We start from the raw sequence: 12,261 nt of genomic DNA, 5'->3' as shown, positions 1-12,261 counted from the left end.
TGAGGTGTAACACACAAATTTTACATCTGTTCTATGTTTATCAGCATTCGTTTCAAAGTATTTTCTGTGAGTTCTTGAGAAGAGTGTCATAATCTACCATTCCCCATGCTTCAGACTTTCTGTTCCTGTCTGGAATGTTCCTTGCCCCCCACCTACTGACCCTGTATGCTCTAAGAAACCGCCCTGCGCTCGCAGGAAGGACCTAGCACACCTCCTGCGCGAGACGGAATGTCTCCACGTCCATCGTGAAGCTTCAGCCGGAGCAGTGTCAGTGGAGCAAACCTCCTTCGTGCTTATTTTCTGGAACAATCATCATTTCAGATGTTCTCCTTTATGCAAATGAATCCGTTTATTGTCCCAGGTTTTTCTACTTTGAGGGTCCAAATTACATTACCCAGATGATCTCTTAGCACCAGAAAGTGACATAAAAATTCTTTGTTATACTGAAAACCTGGGAGTTTTGTTTACAAAATGTGGTCATCTTGACTATATACTCTCCAGGCTGACGACCTTCAGGTACTCAGTATGGGCTTGTTGACTAAGTGCTACTAAGGTTTGCCCCTTGCCAAGCTAGAAAGGACTCGGTGTCCCTATAAAACACTCCTAATTTCATCTGACTAGCCTTTGATGTGACAGGCTTCACCTTGAAAGCCAGAGGCGGCATTATTCTCATTACACGGTCATCAAAAATGGCTGACTCAAAGGTCAGCCTTATAAAACTTCAACGTCGCTTGTAAATATGAGTCATAATCTGAGGAATAAGCTTGTTTCTCTTATAACTAATAATGTCATTGCTGGGGTAGGCCATGATCTGCACAGGAAGTGCTCCTTAATGTACATGGTGAGAAATGTTTGTTTTTTGTTTTTTAACTGAAACACTATTCCCAAAAGCTGTGGGGAATTTAGTTATGGGGAAATTCAATAACCTTAGCCATTCTTTAAAATAAACCTGAAAACAAACTTTGATCCTTGTATGAAAATATGTCTGGATTTCTCCACATCTGGGGTTTGCTTAAAGTAAAACCCACCTAAGGGTTGTCCTTGACAGCTCAGTGGTAAAGAATCCATGTGCGAGATGCAGGAGATGAGGGTTCGATCCCTGGGTTGGAAGGATCTCCTGGAGGAGGGCATGGCAACCCGCTCCAAGATTCTTGCCTGGAGAATCCCATGCACAGAGGAGCCTGGTGGGCTGCAGTCCATGGCGTCTCAAAAGAGTTGGACACGACTGAGCACACACACAAGACCCCCTGAAATCCTTTTGCTGTTCTTCTCACCTTTACTGGCTCAAGGTGACCTCACGTCTGCTCAGGGGGTGATCCAGGCCTAGAGGCTTTGCCTCTGCTGAGGGAGCCTGGAATCCCCTGGGATTCGATCCTTCATTCTTGAGGCTCATAGCTCTGATCCCAGGGAAGATGCAGGAACCCTGGGATGAGTTAGTGTCTAAGCTGTTGTCAGGTACTGACATCCTCAGTGTAGGCAAGCTGACACCTGCGTATAGAAATAACTGAGGCCATGGAAGGTTCTAGAAAGCACGAGGGGCAGTCATGGATGCCAGGGCACTGAAGCATTCCCAAACATTGGCCGCATGCCCACCTTGCCCCCGGCTCTCTAAAGCCACACCAGGGACTCCCTCCAGGTTGGCTGAGGGTGATGCCATCACCGGGGAAACTGAGCCTCCCTGGAGCTGTGCTGCTCAGACTAAGGCAAGGAGGGAGGCCCAGACTGAAGGTGGGGAGGAGCAAAGGAGGCTACAGGAAGCACTGAATCACCAACCTTCTTCAGTGGTTCATATGGCAAACAATGTTTAAAAATTCAAACAATCATAGGAGTGTTACAGAGCGACTACAAGATTTATCAGTTCAGTTCAGTCGCTCAGTCGTGTCCAACTCTTTGCGACCCCATGGACCGCAGCACGCCAGGCCTCCCTGTCCATCACCAACTCCCAGAACCTACTCAAAGTCATGTCCCTCGCGTCGGTGATGCCATCCAACCATTTCATCCTCTGTCATCCTTTCCCAGCATCAGGTTATTTTCCACTGAGTCAGTCCTTTGCATCAGGTGGCCAAACGATTGGAGTTTCAACTTCAGCATCAGTCCTTCCAATGAATATTCAGGACTGATTTCCTTTAGGATGGACTGATTGGATCTCCTTGCAGTTCATGGCACTCTCAAGAGTCTTCTCCAACACCACAGCTCAAAAGCATCAATTCTTGAGCACTTGACTTTCTTTATAGTCCAACTCTCACATCCATACATGACTACTGGAAAAACCATAGACTTAACCTTTGTTGGCAAAGTAATGTCTCTGCTTTTTAACATGCTGTCTAGGTTGGATCATTAAAGCATGGCCACTCCATACAACTTCCGGTTTGCTGAGGGCTTTTCAGGCAGTGCCCAGACCCATAGGACACACACAGTCTTGTGTCCAGCCTTGAGCACCATGGTATCAAACATTTGTGAAGTGCTGGTCTCCAGTCTGTTCAGTCCTTTGTATCCCACTCCTGCTATGCTTGGTCAGAACTCACCTCACTTCACGCTTGGACTCTTGCAGTAGCAGCCACCTGACCAATGTTACATCCCTCTCGACCCCTCCTGCCCGTCACCTTCAGGGACATCTCCATGTCAGCACCATGACCAGCTTATTCCCTGCTTGACTGCAGTTATCCGACCCAGCACCCCCCACCCCCAGAATAAAGTCTGTAAAGCTTGCTGTAATACGACTCAGTCTATTTTCCTTTGTGACTCAAAGTCCTAACTGATCACGTTCCTTCTCCAAAATGCGCTTTGTACCCTCTGGCCCCCCTTTTTCCTATGCTGTTGCCCAGCTCACATCTCTGCTACCATCCTCTGGTCTGGAATGCTCTCTGATGATTAACATCCTTCAAGATCCAGTTCAAACATTATCTACTTTACAAGGTTGACTCTGAAGAAAAAGAAAAATATATATATACATATATATATATTTACTATATGTGTGTGCACATGCATGCATACATCCACACACACATACACTTTCTTACCAGTTGTGTGCAAGGCTGTCTACCAGTCTTGAGGAATACAAAGAGGAGCAAGTCACTGTCCTTGCCCAGAGATGTACCCAGTGCAAAGGGCCAGAGTAGGAGACGAGGACTGACACTGGATGAGGCTCACAAACTCTATAGGCTGTTCATGCCCACAACTCCCTTTGGAGGAAGGTAATCCATGGTAGATCAGGTGGTCTGGTATTCCCATCTCTTTCAGAATTTTCCACAGTTCATTGTGATCCACACCGTCAAAGGCTTTGGCATAGTCAATAAAGCAGAAATAGATGTTTTTCTGGAACTCTCTTGCTTTTTCTATGATCCAGCGGATGTTGGCAATTTGATCTCTGGTTCCTCTGCCTTATCTAAAACCAGCTTGAACATCAGGAAGTTCACGGTTCACATATTGCTGAAGCCTGGCTTGGAGAATTTTGAGCATGACTTTACTAGCGTGTGAGATGAGTGCAATTGTGTGGTAGTTTGAGCATTCTTTGGCATTGCCTTTCTTTGGGATTGGAATGAAAACTGACCTTTTCCAGTCCTGTAGCCACTGCTGAGTTTTCCAAATTTGCTGGCATATTAAGTGCAGCACTTTCACAGCATCATCTTTTAGGATTTGAAAGAGCTCAACTGGAATTCCATCACCTCCACTAGCTTTGTTCGTAGTGATGCTTTCTAAGGCCCACTTGACTTCACATTCCAGGATGTCTGGCTCTAGGTCAGTGATCACACCATCGTGATTATCTGGGTAGTGAAGATCTTTTTTGTATAGTTCTGTGTATTCTTGCCACCTCTTCTTAATATCTTCTGCTTCTGTTAGGTCCATACCATTTCTGTCCTTTATCGAGCCCATCTTTGCATGAAATGTTCCCTTGGTATCTCTAATTTTCTTGAAGAGATCTCTAGTCTTTCCCATTCTGTTGTTTTCCTCTATTTCTTTGCACTGAAAGCTGAGGAAGGCTTTCTTATCTCTTCTTGCTGTTCTTTGGAACTCTGCATTCAGATGCTTATATCTTTCCTTTGCTCCTTTGCTTTTCATTTCTCTTCCTTTCACAGCTATTTGTAAGGCCTCCCCAGACAGCCATTTTGCTTTTTTGCATTTTTTTTCCCACAGGGATGGTCTTGATCTCTGTCTCCTGTACAATGTCACAAACCTCATTCCATAGTTCATCAGGCACTCTATCTATCAGATCTAGGCCCTTAAATCTATTTCTCACTTCCACTGTATGCAGGTCAGGAAGCAACAGTTAGAACTGGACATGGAACAACAGACTGGTTCCAAATAGGAAAAGGAGTAGTCAAGGCTGTATATTGTCACCCTGCTTAGTTAACTTCTATGCAGAGTACATCATGAGAAACACTGGGCTGGAAGAAGCACAAGCTGGAATCAAGATTGCCAGGAGAAATATCAATAACCTCAGATATGCAGATGACACCACCCTTAGGGCAGAAAGTGAAGAGGAACTAAAAAGCCTCTTGATGAAAGTGAAAGTGGAGAGTGAAAAAGTTGGCTTAAAGCTCAACATTCAGAAAACGAAGATCATGGCATCTGGTCCCATCACTTCATGGGAAATAGATGGGGAAACAGTGGAAACAGTGGAAACAGTGTCAGACTTTATTTTTCTGGGCTCCAAAATCACTGCAGATGGTGACTGCAGCCATGAAATTAAAAGACGCTTACTCCTTGGAAGGAAAGTTATGACCAACCTAGATAGCATATTCAAAAGCAGAGACATTACTTTGCCAACAAAGGTCCATCTAGTCAAGGCTATGGTTTTTCCTGTGGTCATGTATGGATGTGAGAGTTGGACTGTGAAGAAGGCTGAGCGCCAAAGAATTGATGCTTTTGAACTGTGGTGTTGGACAAGACTCTTGAGAGTCCCTTGGACTGCAAGGAGATCCAACCAGTCCATTCTGAAGGAGATCAGCCCTGGGATTTCTTTGGAAGGAATGATGCTAAAGCTGAAACTCCAGTACTTTGGCCACCTCATGCAAAGAGTTGACTCACTGGAAAAGACTCTGATGCTGGGAGGGATTGGGGGCAGGAGGAGAAGGGGACGCCAGAAGATGAGATGGCTGGATGGCATCACTGACTCGATGGACATGAGTCTGAGTGAACTCTGGGAGTTGGTGATGGACAGGGAGGCCTGGCGTGCTGCGTTTCATGGGGTCGCAAAGAGTCGGACACGACTGAGCAACTGAACTGAACTGAATCCGTGGTAGATCTCGCTACATAAAGCTGCTGGCTATTTTGCCAAGTACAAAATGTTAGCCTAGCAGTGCTCTTCTGGCCTCCAACCAGCTTTGGGGGCCTTGGCTTTTGACTCAGCTTAAAAGGGGCACCGCCTATTAGATGAAAGAACCAACCTGATCAGATCCTCTCTCCTGGGAAGATTCACACAGATGTCACTGGAGGCCAGGCTGCATCTGCCCCGTGCTGTTCTCCTCCTCCACAAGGCAGGTGATGGGTCCCATCTTAGAAGCACTGGGACCCCGAGGGGACACATCACCACTCTGTTTCCTTGAGAATGAAGAAGCCCCTTCTCCAAGGTAATCTGGGAGCTGACTGACACATGGTGTCATAAGAACATAAGTAAGCTAGGATGTGTGTGTTAAGTCGCTTCCGTCATGTCCAACTCTTTGCAACCCTGTGGACTGTAGTCTGCCAGGTTCCACTATCCATGGGATTCTCCAGGCAGGAATACTGGAGTGGATTGCCCTGCCCTCCTCCAGGATCTTCCCAACCCAGGGACCAAACCTGAGTCTGTTATGTCTCCTGCATTGGTAGGCGGCTCTTTACCCATAATGCCACCTGGGAAGCCCAAGCTAGTACATGAGTCACCATCAGACAGGCCACAGTGAGAGGAGCAGACCCAGCAGTGTTCAGCTAGGTCCAGTGTCAAAGCAGATGAGTGCAAAAGAAAGCCCAGACCCAGGAAGGTTTGCAGAATAACCTGATGTAATCTGGGTCTACATGTGAGCAAGGAGAGCCAGGGAGAGGCTGGCAGATGGGCCCAAGTAAATAATAGAACCAGTAAATAATAGAACTTTCACGTCCTAGAACCCGAGTTCTCCCCACAGTAACCCCATTGCACAAGTCCCAACCTAGACAAGACTTGGCTAGGTTCTGATGGCCTTTTTTTTTTTTTTAAATCAAGGACTTCTGTGAAGCTAAGGAAGCTTCAGACAGCATCCCTTGTGTCACTTGAGTACAGACTTTTTAAAACTTGGAATTTGGTGAAGATTTTTTTCTTCATATTCCCCAATTATACAAGCTTCAGGTGTGCACCCTTGGTACAGGGGATGGGTTATTTGGGAAGGAAAGATGATATGGAAGAAAAGCTAAAAGGAAAAGAAAAAGAAAAAAATTAAAAAAGGTAAAGGACCCTGGGGCAGATTCCAGAACATTCTCCTGCAGTGAGTTGGTCGACTTTGCCAGCTCACGAATTTCCTCCAAAAGGCCAAAGGATGCAGGGGCTCCAATTGGGAAACCCTTATCCCCCATCACACTCCCACATTTGAGAGGCAGGGTCGGAGGGTGGGGCGCACATCAGAAACCAGCTGGGCTAGCATCAGTGAGAAAAAGAAAGTCAGGCACCGGAAAAGACCTCCCGCAATGGCAACACTGTGAGTAAAGTGTCGCCTCCCCACCCCCGCTCCTCCTGGGGAGATTCCAATTTCATACACAAAGTACGCATGCGGGATGACCCCCTTGCGGTATGTTCAGCTCCAGGTGATGGTGAGAAAACAAAGGGCACCTTAAGGCCCGGGACGGCCAGAGCCGCAGCCCTGCGGAGTACCGAGCACGTGGTGCGCAGGTCCCTCGCAGCCCAGAGTCCGGTTAAGAGGAAATGCTGGGCGGCAATGCATCTGCACGGCCACACGGGGGCGTCAGTCAAAGGCGCTTTCTGTCCGCCCGCTCCGGTTCGCCTTTAGAGTTTTGAGACTTATTTTTCTCTCCTCGTTTAAAAAAATACTATTCTTGTTATTACAAAATGTTTTTAAAACATTACTGTCGTTACTACAAAACGTAAAGCATCTAAGTTAGAAAATGCATAAAAATGGCTTGTGGTCTGATTGTTAGAGAACTACTTAGACCATATGCTTCCAAACCTTCCAATGATTATCTACGTAATCATGATATACCTAATATATATTATATACATAATATATAAAATCATATAACCATCCTTGACAGACTTCTCTTAAAGTGTCATGAACATCTTCCCTTACCAACTTTTTGAGCGAAATAATTTCAGGTATTGGTGTTGTGTTCCCTTGTCCACTGCATTAAAAAAACATTTTTATAGGTCACCCACACGTTAGAGAAAGTTGCAAGTGCTGCCTACCGGGATATAGTGAACTATATTCCTATTGCTGGAAGGACGTTTTTCATTTCAACTCGAAGGTGAATAGGAGGGACGGCTGGCCAAGGAAGTGAACACGCAGAAGCCCCGAGCACGGGGGCCAGGACCCAAAGCCGCAGAGGCGACGTGGCCTCCTGCCCCTGGGGAGACGGCGCGGGCCTCCCGGGGCTGGCATGGGGTGGGGGGGAGAGGGGGCGGCTGCCGTCGCCGCGGTCACCAGGCGGGGCGGGGGGCGGCCCGGCTGTTCCCTGCAGCGGGGAGATTATTTTCGGTCACTGAGCCCCTCGGGGCGCAGGGGGACGGAAGCCCGAGACGCTCGCGGCCCCGCAGGCAGGTCGGACGCTGCGTCCAGGCCACGACTCTGCGCGCGCGCCCGGCCGCGGCCGGTGGGTCCCGGCGTCGGTGAATCTGGGGATCGGGGTGTCGGCGGGGTGGCGGGCCAGTTGGCCGGTAGATCGAGGGAGCCGGAGAATCGGCGGGCCGGTGGATCGGGCGGCCGGTGAGTCGATGGGTTGGCGGGGGCCGGGGGTTGGGGTGAGGGGGAGTGTGGGCAAGTCGGCGGGGCAGGGGTTGGGGGAGTTGGGGACTCGCTGGGCCGGCGGGCCGGGCAGCGTCTGGGGGCTCGGCAGGCAGGCGGGCCGTGGGGTGGGGCGGGGCGGGGCGGGGCGGGGCGGACGCCGCGCCTGCCGTTCGCCTCTCCGGGCTGCAGGTGGGGCTGTGCGGCCGCGCTGCCTCCAGGAAGCCTCACGGGCCTGCGCCGGCTCCCAGGATGCAGTGTGGACCGGCCGGGCGCTGACGGCGGCGGCGCGTCTGCGGGCGGAGCGGCGCGGGCCGGCCAGCGAGGAGCGCGGCGACGCGGGTGGGGACGGCGGGGCCGGGCGAGCGCCGCCTGCGGAGAGGCCCGGGGCCGGCCTGCTTGGGGCCGCGCGCGGCGGCGGCGGCGGCGACGACTTCCTCCGGGCCGGGCCGGACAGCGCAGGGCCATGGCTGAGGCGGCCGCGGCTCCGGTAAGGGCGGCCCGCGCGCACGGACGCGCGGACTCGGGGGCCCCCGGGGCGGCCGGGGCCCAGCACACGGCGCCGCAGGCCCTGGGGAAGGGCTCCGGTGGCTGGGCCTGGCCGCCGGGCCTGGGGCTCCGGGCGAGCGGGACGCGGGGTCCGCCGGGGCCTACGGCGCCCGCCCGCCGGCTGGGCGCCCCCCCCCCCCGTTCTGGGCCGAGCCTGAGCCGGGCGGAACCGGTCGTCCCCGCACCGCGGGCCGCCCCTCGCCGAGTTCCTGCTGCCCTCCGGGGCTTCCTGCCCCCGCCCCATCCGCTGGCCACCCCCCATCTCCGCGCGCGCCCCCCACCACCACCACCCCGCGTCTCCTTTCTCTGCCCACCGCTCGCTACCCCCCAGCTCCCCCCAGCGGCCTGGTGGCACCTGGGAGGTGTCCGGAGCGGCCGCGACTCCGCAGGCACCGAGTCCCCCTCTGCGCGCCCAGCTCCTCGGGGGGGTGGGGGTGCGGTTCGGGGCGGGGAGACAGCTGCTCCCCCCGGTTTCGTAGAGGCAGGGGCCGCACCAGCCGTTAGGCGTGATTTTGTCCTCGCAGCAAACCTAGGGCGGGGGTAGGTCCTCACTGTCATGAAAAAACCCGAGGCCTAGAGAAGTTAACTTGCCCAGGATCGCACAGCTGGCAAGTGCGTGGGAAGAGAGGGTCGCTCTGTGTGCTGGGACACTCGACGCCTCGGGGCAAGCAGACAGGTACACTTGGTGATGGCGAAGGAAAACACGAAAGAGGCAGGGGAGGACACCTTCTGGGCCTGGGCTGCTGAGATGTGAGTGGGGCTTGCAGGGGAAGGCTCGGGTTTCACCAGCCTGTGCGCGGACCCGGTGGAGCTTTTCGGATAGGATAGGAGGCTTGGACACGGAGAGGCGGGCCCCGGCCGGTGTGTTCGAGGAGGAGTCCGTTTGCCTGGAAAAGGAGGTTTCGGTAGGGAGGCAGGGGGAGAAGAGGCCGCAGGGAGAGTTGGAAGGGGTGTGAGGACCTGGACTGCATCATCCCGGGTGGGGAGCCACTGAAGGCTTTGGCCGTTCTCTTCCCATCGGCCGCTCCCAGGCGGAGGGTTTCTGCTTCCCTGGCAGGAGCCTTGAGGCCAGCCCCATGTCGTCCGCTCACCCTTCAGTGAGGAGGGGTCCTTGAGCAGTGGCCTCCTCCCACCAAATAGTGTGGAAGCCTTCCAGGAGGCTCCCTGGGCCCCCGTTAAAATGTCAGAAAACTGGGTGGTGCCTTTGTCTATAAGGTCAGAGTTTATGCAAAGGCCCTTTTGCAACACAAAGATGATGATAATGGGAGTCGGATGCTCTTGGAGGAGGTTAAGTAGGCTTTTAGGGGATACGGAGCTGGGCAGTAAAGTGAAGACACTTGTTAGCGTCCGGGGCCCTGTGTCAGGGACTGGTCACCAGAGGAGGACTGAGGGGAAGGGAAGAAACGTGGCCCCGTGCCCAGGGGCGCCTCGCACTCAGAGGCAGGGCTGAGCCAGCCCAAGGTGCCAGGCTGGTGCAGTCCCCACAGCCTCAGGGCAGAACCACTTACCTCTTGAGCAAGAGACCCACCCACATCCAGTTGTTTCTCTGCCAGTCCAGCTCCTCCATCCTTTGAGATCTGTCTTCCTTCTTCAGGTCAGAGGTCATTGGTCCAGCGGCCTTACAGACAACCCCACGATCCCAGATGCTCCGTCCTCAACAGTTTTTCCAACCTGTTTTCAAACTGTCTTGTCACTATTTTCTGAGGTGTCCACCCGTGTCTTGGTTCTCAGCAACTCTCTAAATGAATCCTCACTGGTTTCCTATGAGTCACTTTTTAACTTTGCAAATAGGCACCAAACATTTGGTTAGGAATGATTTTTAGAATGTTGTAAGGTCATTCTGAGGACCATTGATCCTCAGACGCTGCCAGAAGGTATAAATATCAGGTCTTCCTCCCTGACCCATGGGTCCTACCTTCAGGTGTGTGTGTGTGTGTGTGTGTGTAGGGGGTGTCTAGAGGTCTAGCCTACCTTTAGGTGTGTGTGTGTGTGTGTGTGTGTAGGGGGTGTCTAGAGGTCTAGCCTACCCAAAGCAAAATGTGCCAGGCAGGTCACTGGGGAGTCTCCGTGTCTTTATGATGATTGCAGCACATATGAAGTCTAACCTGTTGGCAAATGTCTTACCTTCCTCATCTGTCTGTAAGGTGTGTCACTGATCCTGGGGCAGCACCAAAAATGTCTGAAACTGGTTCTCCCCTTGTGAGTGGTGGGAACAGTAAGAGGAGACAGTCAGTCTCACCCGGGCAGGGTGTTCATGTTGGATCGGAGTCTTAACTCTTGGCTGGGGGCAGAGCCGGGGGAGGGGGGGAGATTTGCAGTCATGGTGATTTTTAGTTTGAGGGGGGTAGTAATTGGGAAGGGGACAAAATCAGATTGTCCTAGGGTGGAGAAGAACTGGTCGCTGGATTTCCATGTTTATTAAAGAGACACGAGATGCTTTTTTAAAAAGAGCAGTTGAGCAACGCTCGTGTTTGTGTTGTTTCAGTGAACCAGCTGTTTTTTTTTTTTTGCTAGGTCATCGTCAGTAGACAGATCCTGTGCGGTTATGATGGGAGGTGCTGGCTAGGCGCTAATAAACCTGCAGTTTACTATTTCTCCACTAAAACATACCAGCAGCTTGCAGTCACTATTTATCTAACACAATTGCACCGAGCGCCTACCATGGGCCCCGTGTGCTGTGAGCAGATACAGCACTGCCTTCAGAGGCAGAGGCGGGAGGTAACTTAACTGTACAGGGTGCTGAGTGCCGTGACTGGGGTCTCCATAGGTGGGCTGCAGAGGCCTGGAGGGAGGGTACCCACCCAGAGGAGCTGACCCCCCAGGCGGAGGTCCGGCCTGAACACCACCCCCATCCCGCCATGCGCACTGCTCCCCCCTCCCAGCACAGCTCCCTGACGCCTCAGGGAGAGGGGGCTCCTGGAACACAGCAGATGGAATGACTGATGCTGGTCTCCTCTCTTGTTTCTGAAAGATTTCTCCCTGGACAATGGCAGCCACGATTCAGGCCATGGAGAGGAAGATTGAATCGCAGGCCGCCCGCTTGCTTTCCCTAGAAGGCCGAACGGGCATGGCCGAGAAGAAGCTGGCCGACTGCGAGAAGACAGCCGTGGAGTTCGGGAACCAGCTGGAGGGCAAGTGGGCCGTGCTGGGGACCCTGCTGCAGGAGTACGGGCTGCTGCAGAGGCGGCTGGAGAATGTGGAAAACCTGCTGAGGAACAGAAACTTCTGGATCCTGCGGCTGCCCCCGGGCAGCAAGGGCGAGGCCCCCAAGGTAAGCCCTGGGCACCAGGGGTGGGACAGCCCACGGCCCTTGCCCGTTGGCGTGTGGGTGAGCCTGCGTGACCCTGTGGTTCCAGGTGCCCTTTGATGACGTGGCCGTGTATTTCTCTGAGCAGGAGTGGGGCAAGCTGGACGAGTGGCAGAAGGAGCTGTACAAGCACGTGATGAGGGGCAACTATGAGACGCTGGTCTCCCTGGGTAAGGCATGCGATTCATTTCCTGGTTAAATGTGATTTAAGGAGGTCTCAGGGCTTCCCTGGTAGCTCAGCTGGTAAAGAATCCGCCTGCAACGCAGGAGACCCCAGTTCGATTCGTGGGTCAGGAAGATGCCCTGGAGAAGGGCTTGGCTACCCACTCCAGTATTCCTGAGCTTCCTTGACAGTAAAGAATCCACCTGCAATGTGGGAGACCTGGGTTCGATCCCTGGGTTTAGGAAGATCCCCTGGAGGAGGGCATGGCCACCCACTCCAGTATTCCTGCCTAGAGAATCCTCTTGGGCAGAGGAGCCTGGCGGGCTGCAGTCCATGGG

General features: G+C 52.8%; 1 protein-coding gene across 7 annotated transcripts in view; it reads left to right on the top strand.

Annotated features, from left to right (window-relative positions):
• ZNF746 (zinc finger protein 746) overlaps window positions 1-12,261 on the top strand; it is a 78,592-nt gene that overhangs the window by 48,047 nt on the left and 18,284 nt on the right. For 3 of the 7 annotated variants that reach the window (XM_024990704.2, XM_024990701.2, XM_024990700.2), the window contains exons 1-3: window positions 8,154-8,394; window positions 11,425-11,724; window positions 11,810-11,930. In XM_024990704.2, coding sequence (XP_024846472.1) covers window positions 8,371-8,394; window positions 11,425-11,724; window positions 11,810-11,930 — 445 coding nt within the window. In that variant the 5' untranslated portion in view covers window positions 8,154-8,370. 7 annotated transcript variants of the gene reach the window in all.

This window comes from Bos taurus, chromosome 4, assembly GCF_002263795.3.
Source record: "Bos taurus isolate L1 Dominette 01449 registration number 42190680 breed Hereford chromosome 4, ARS-UCD2.0, whole genome shotgun sequence".
Lineage (NCBI taxonomy): Eukaryota > Metazoa > Chordata > Mammalia > Artiodactyla > Bovidae > Bos > Bos taurus.
This window is presented reverse-complemented; position numbering and strand designations above follow the sequence as displayed.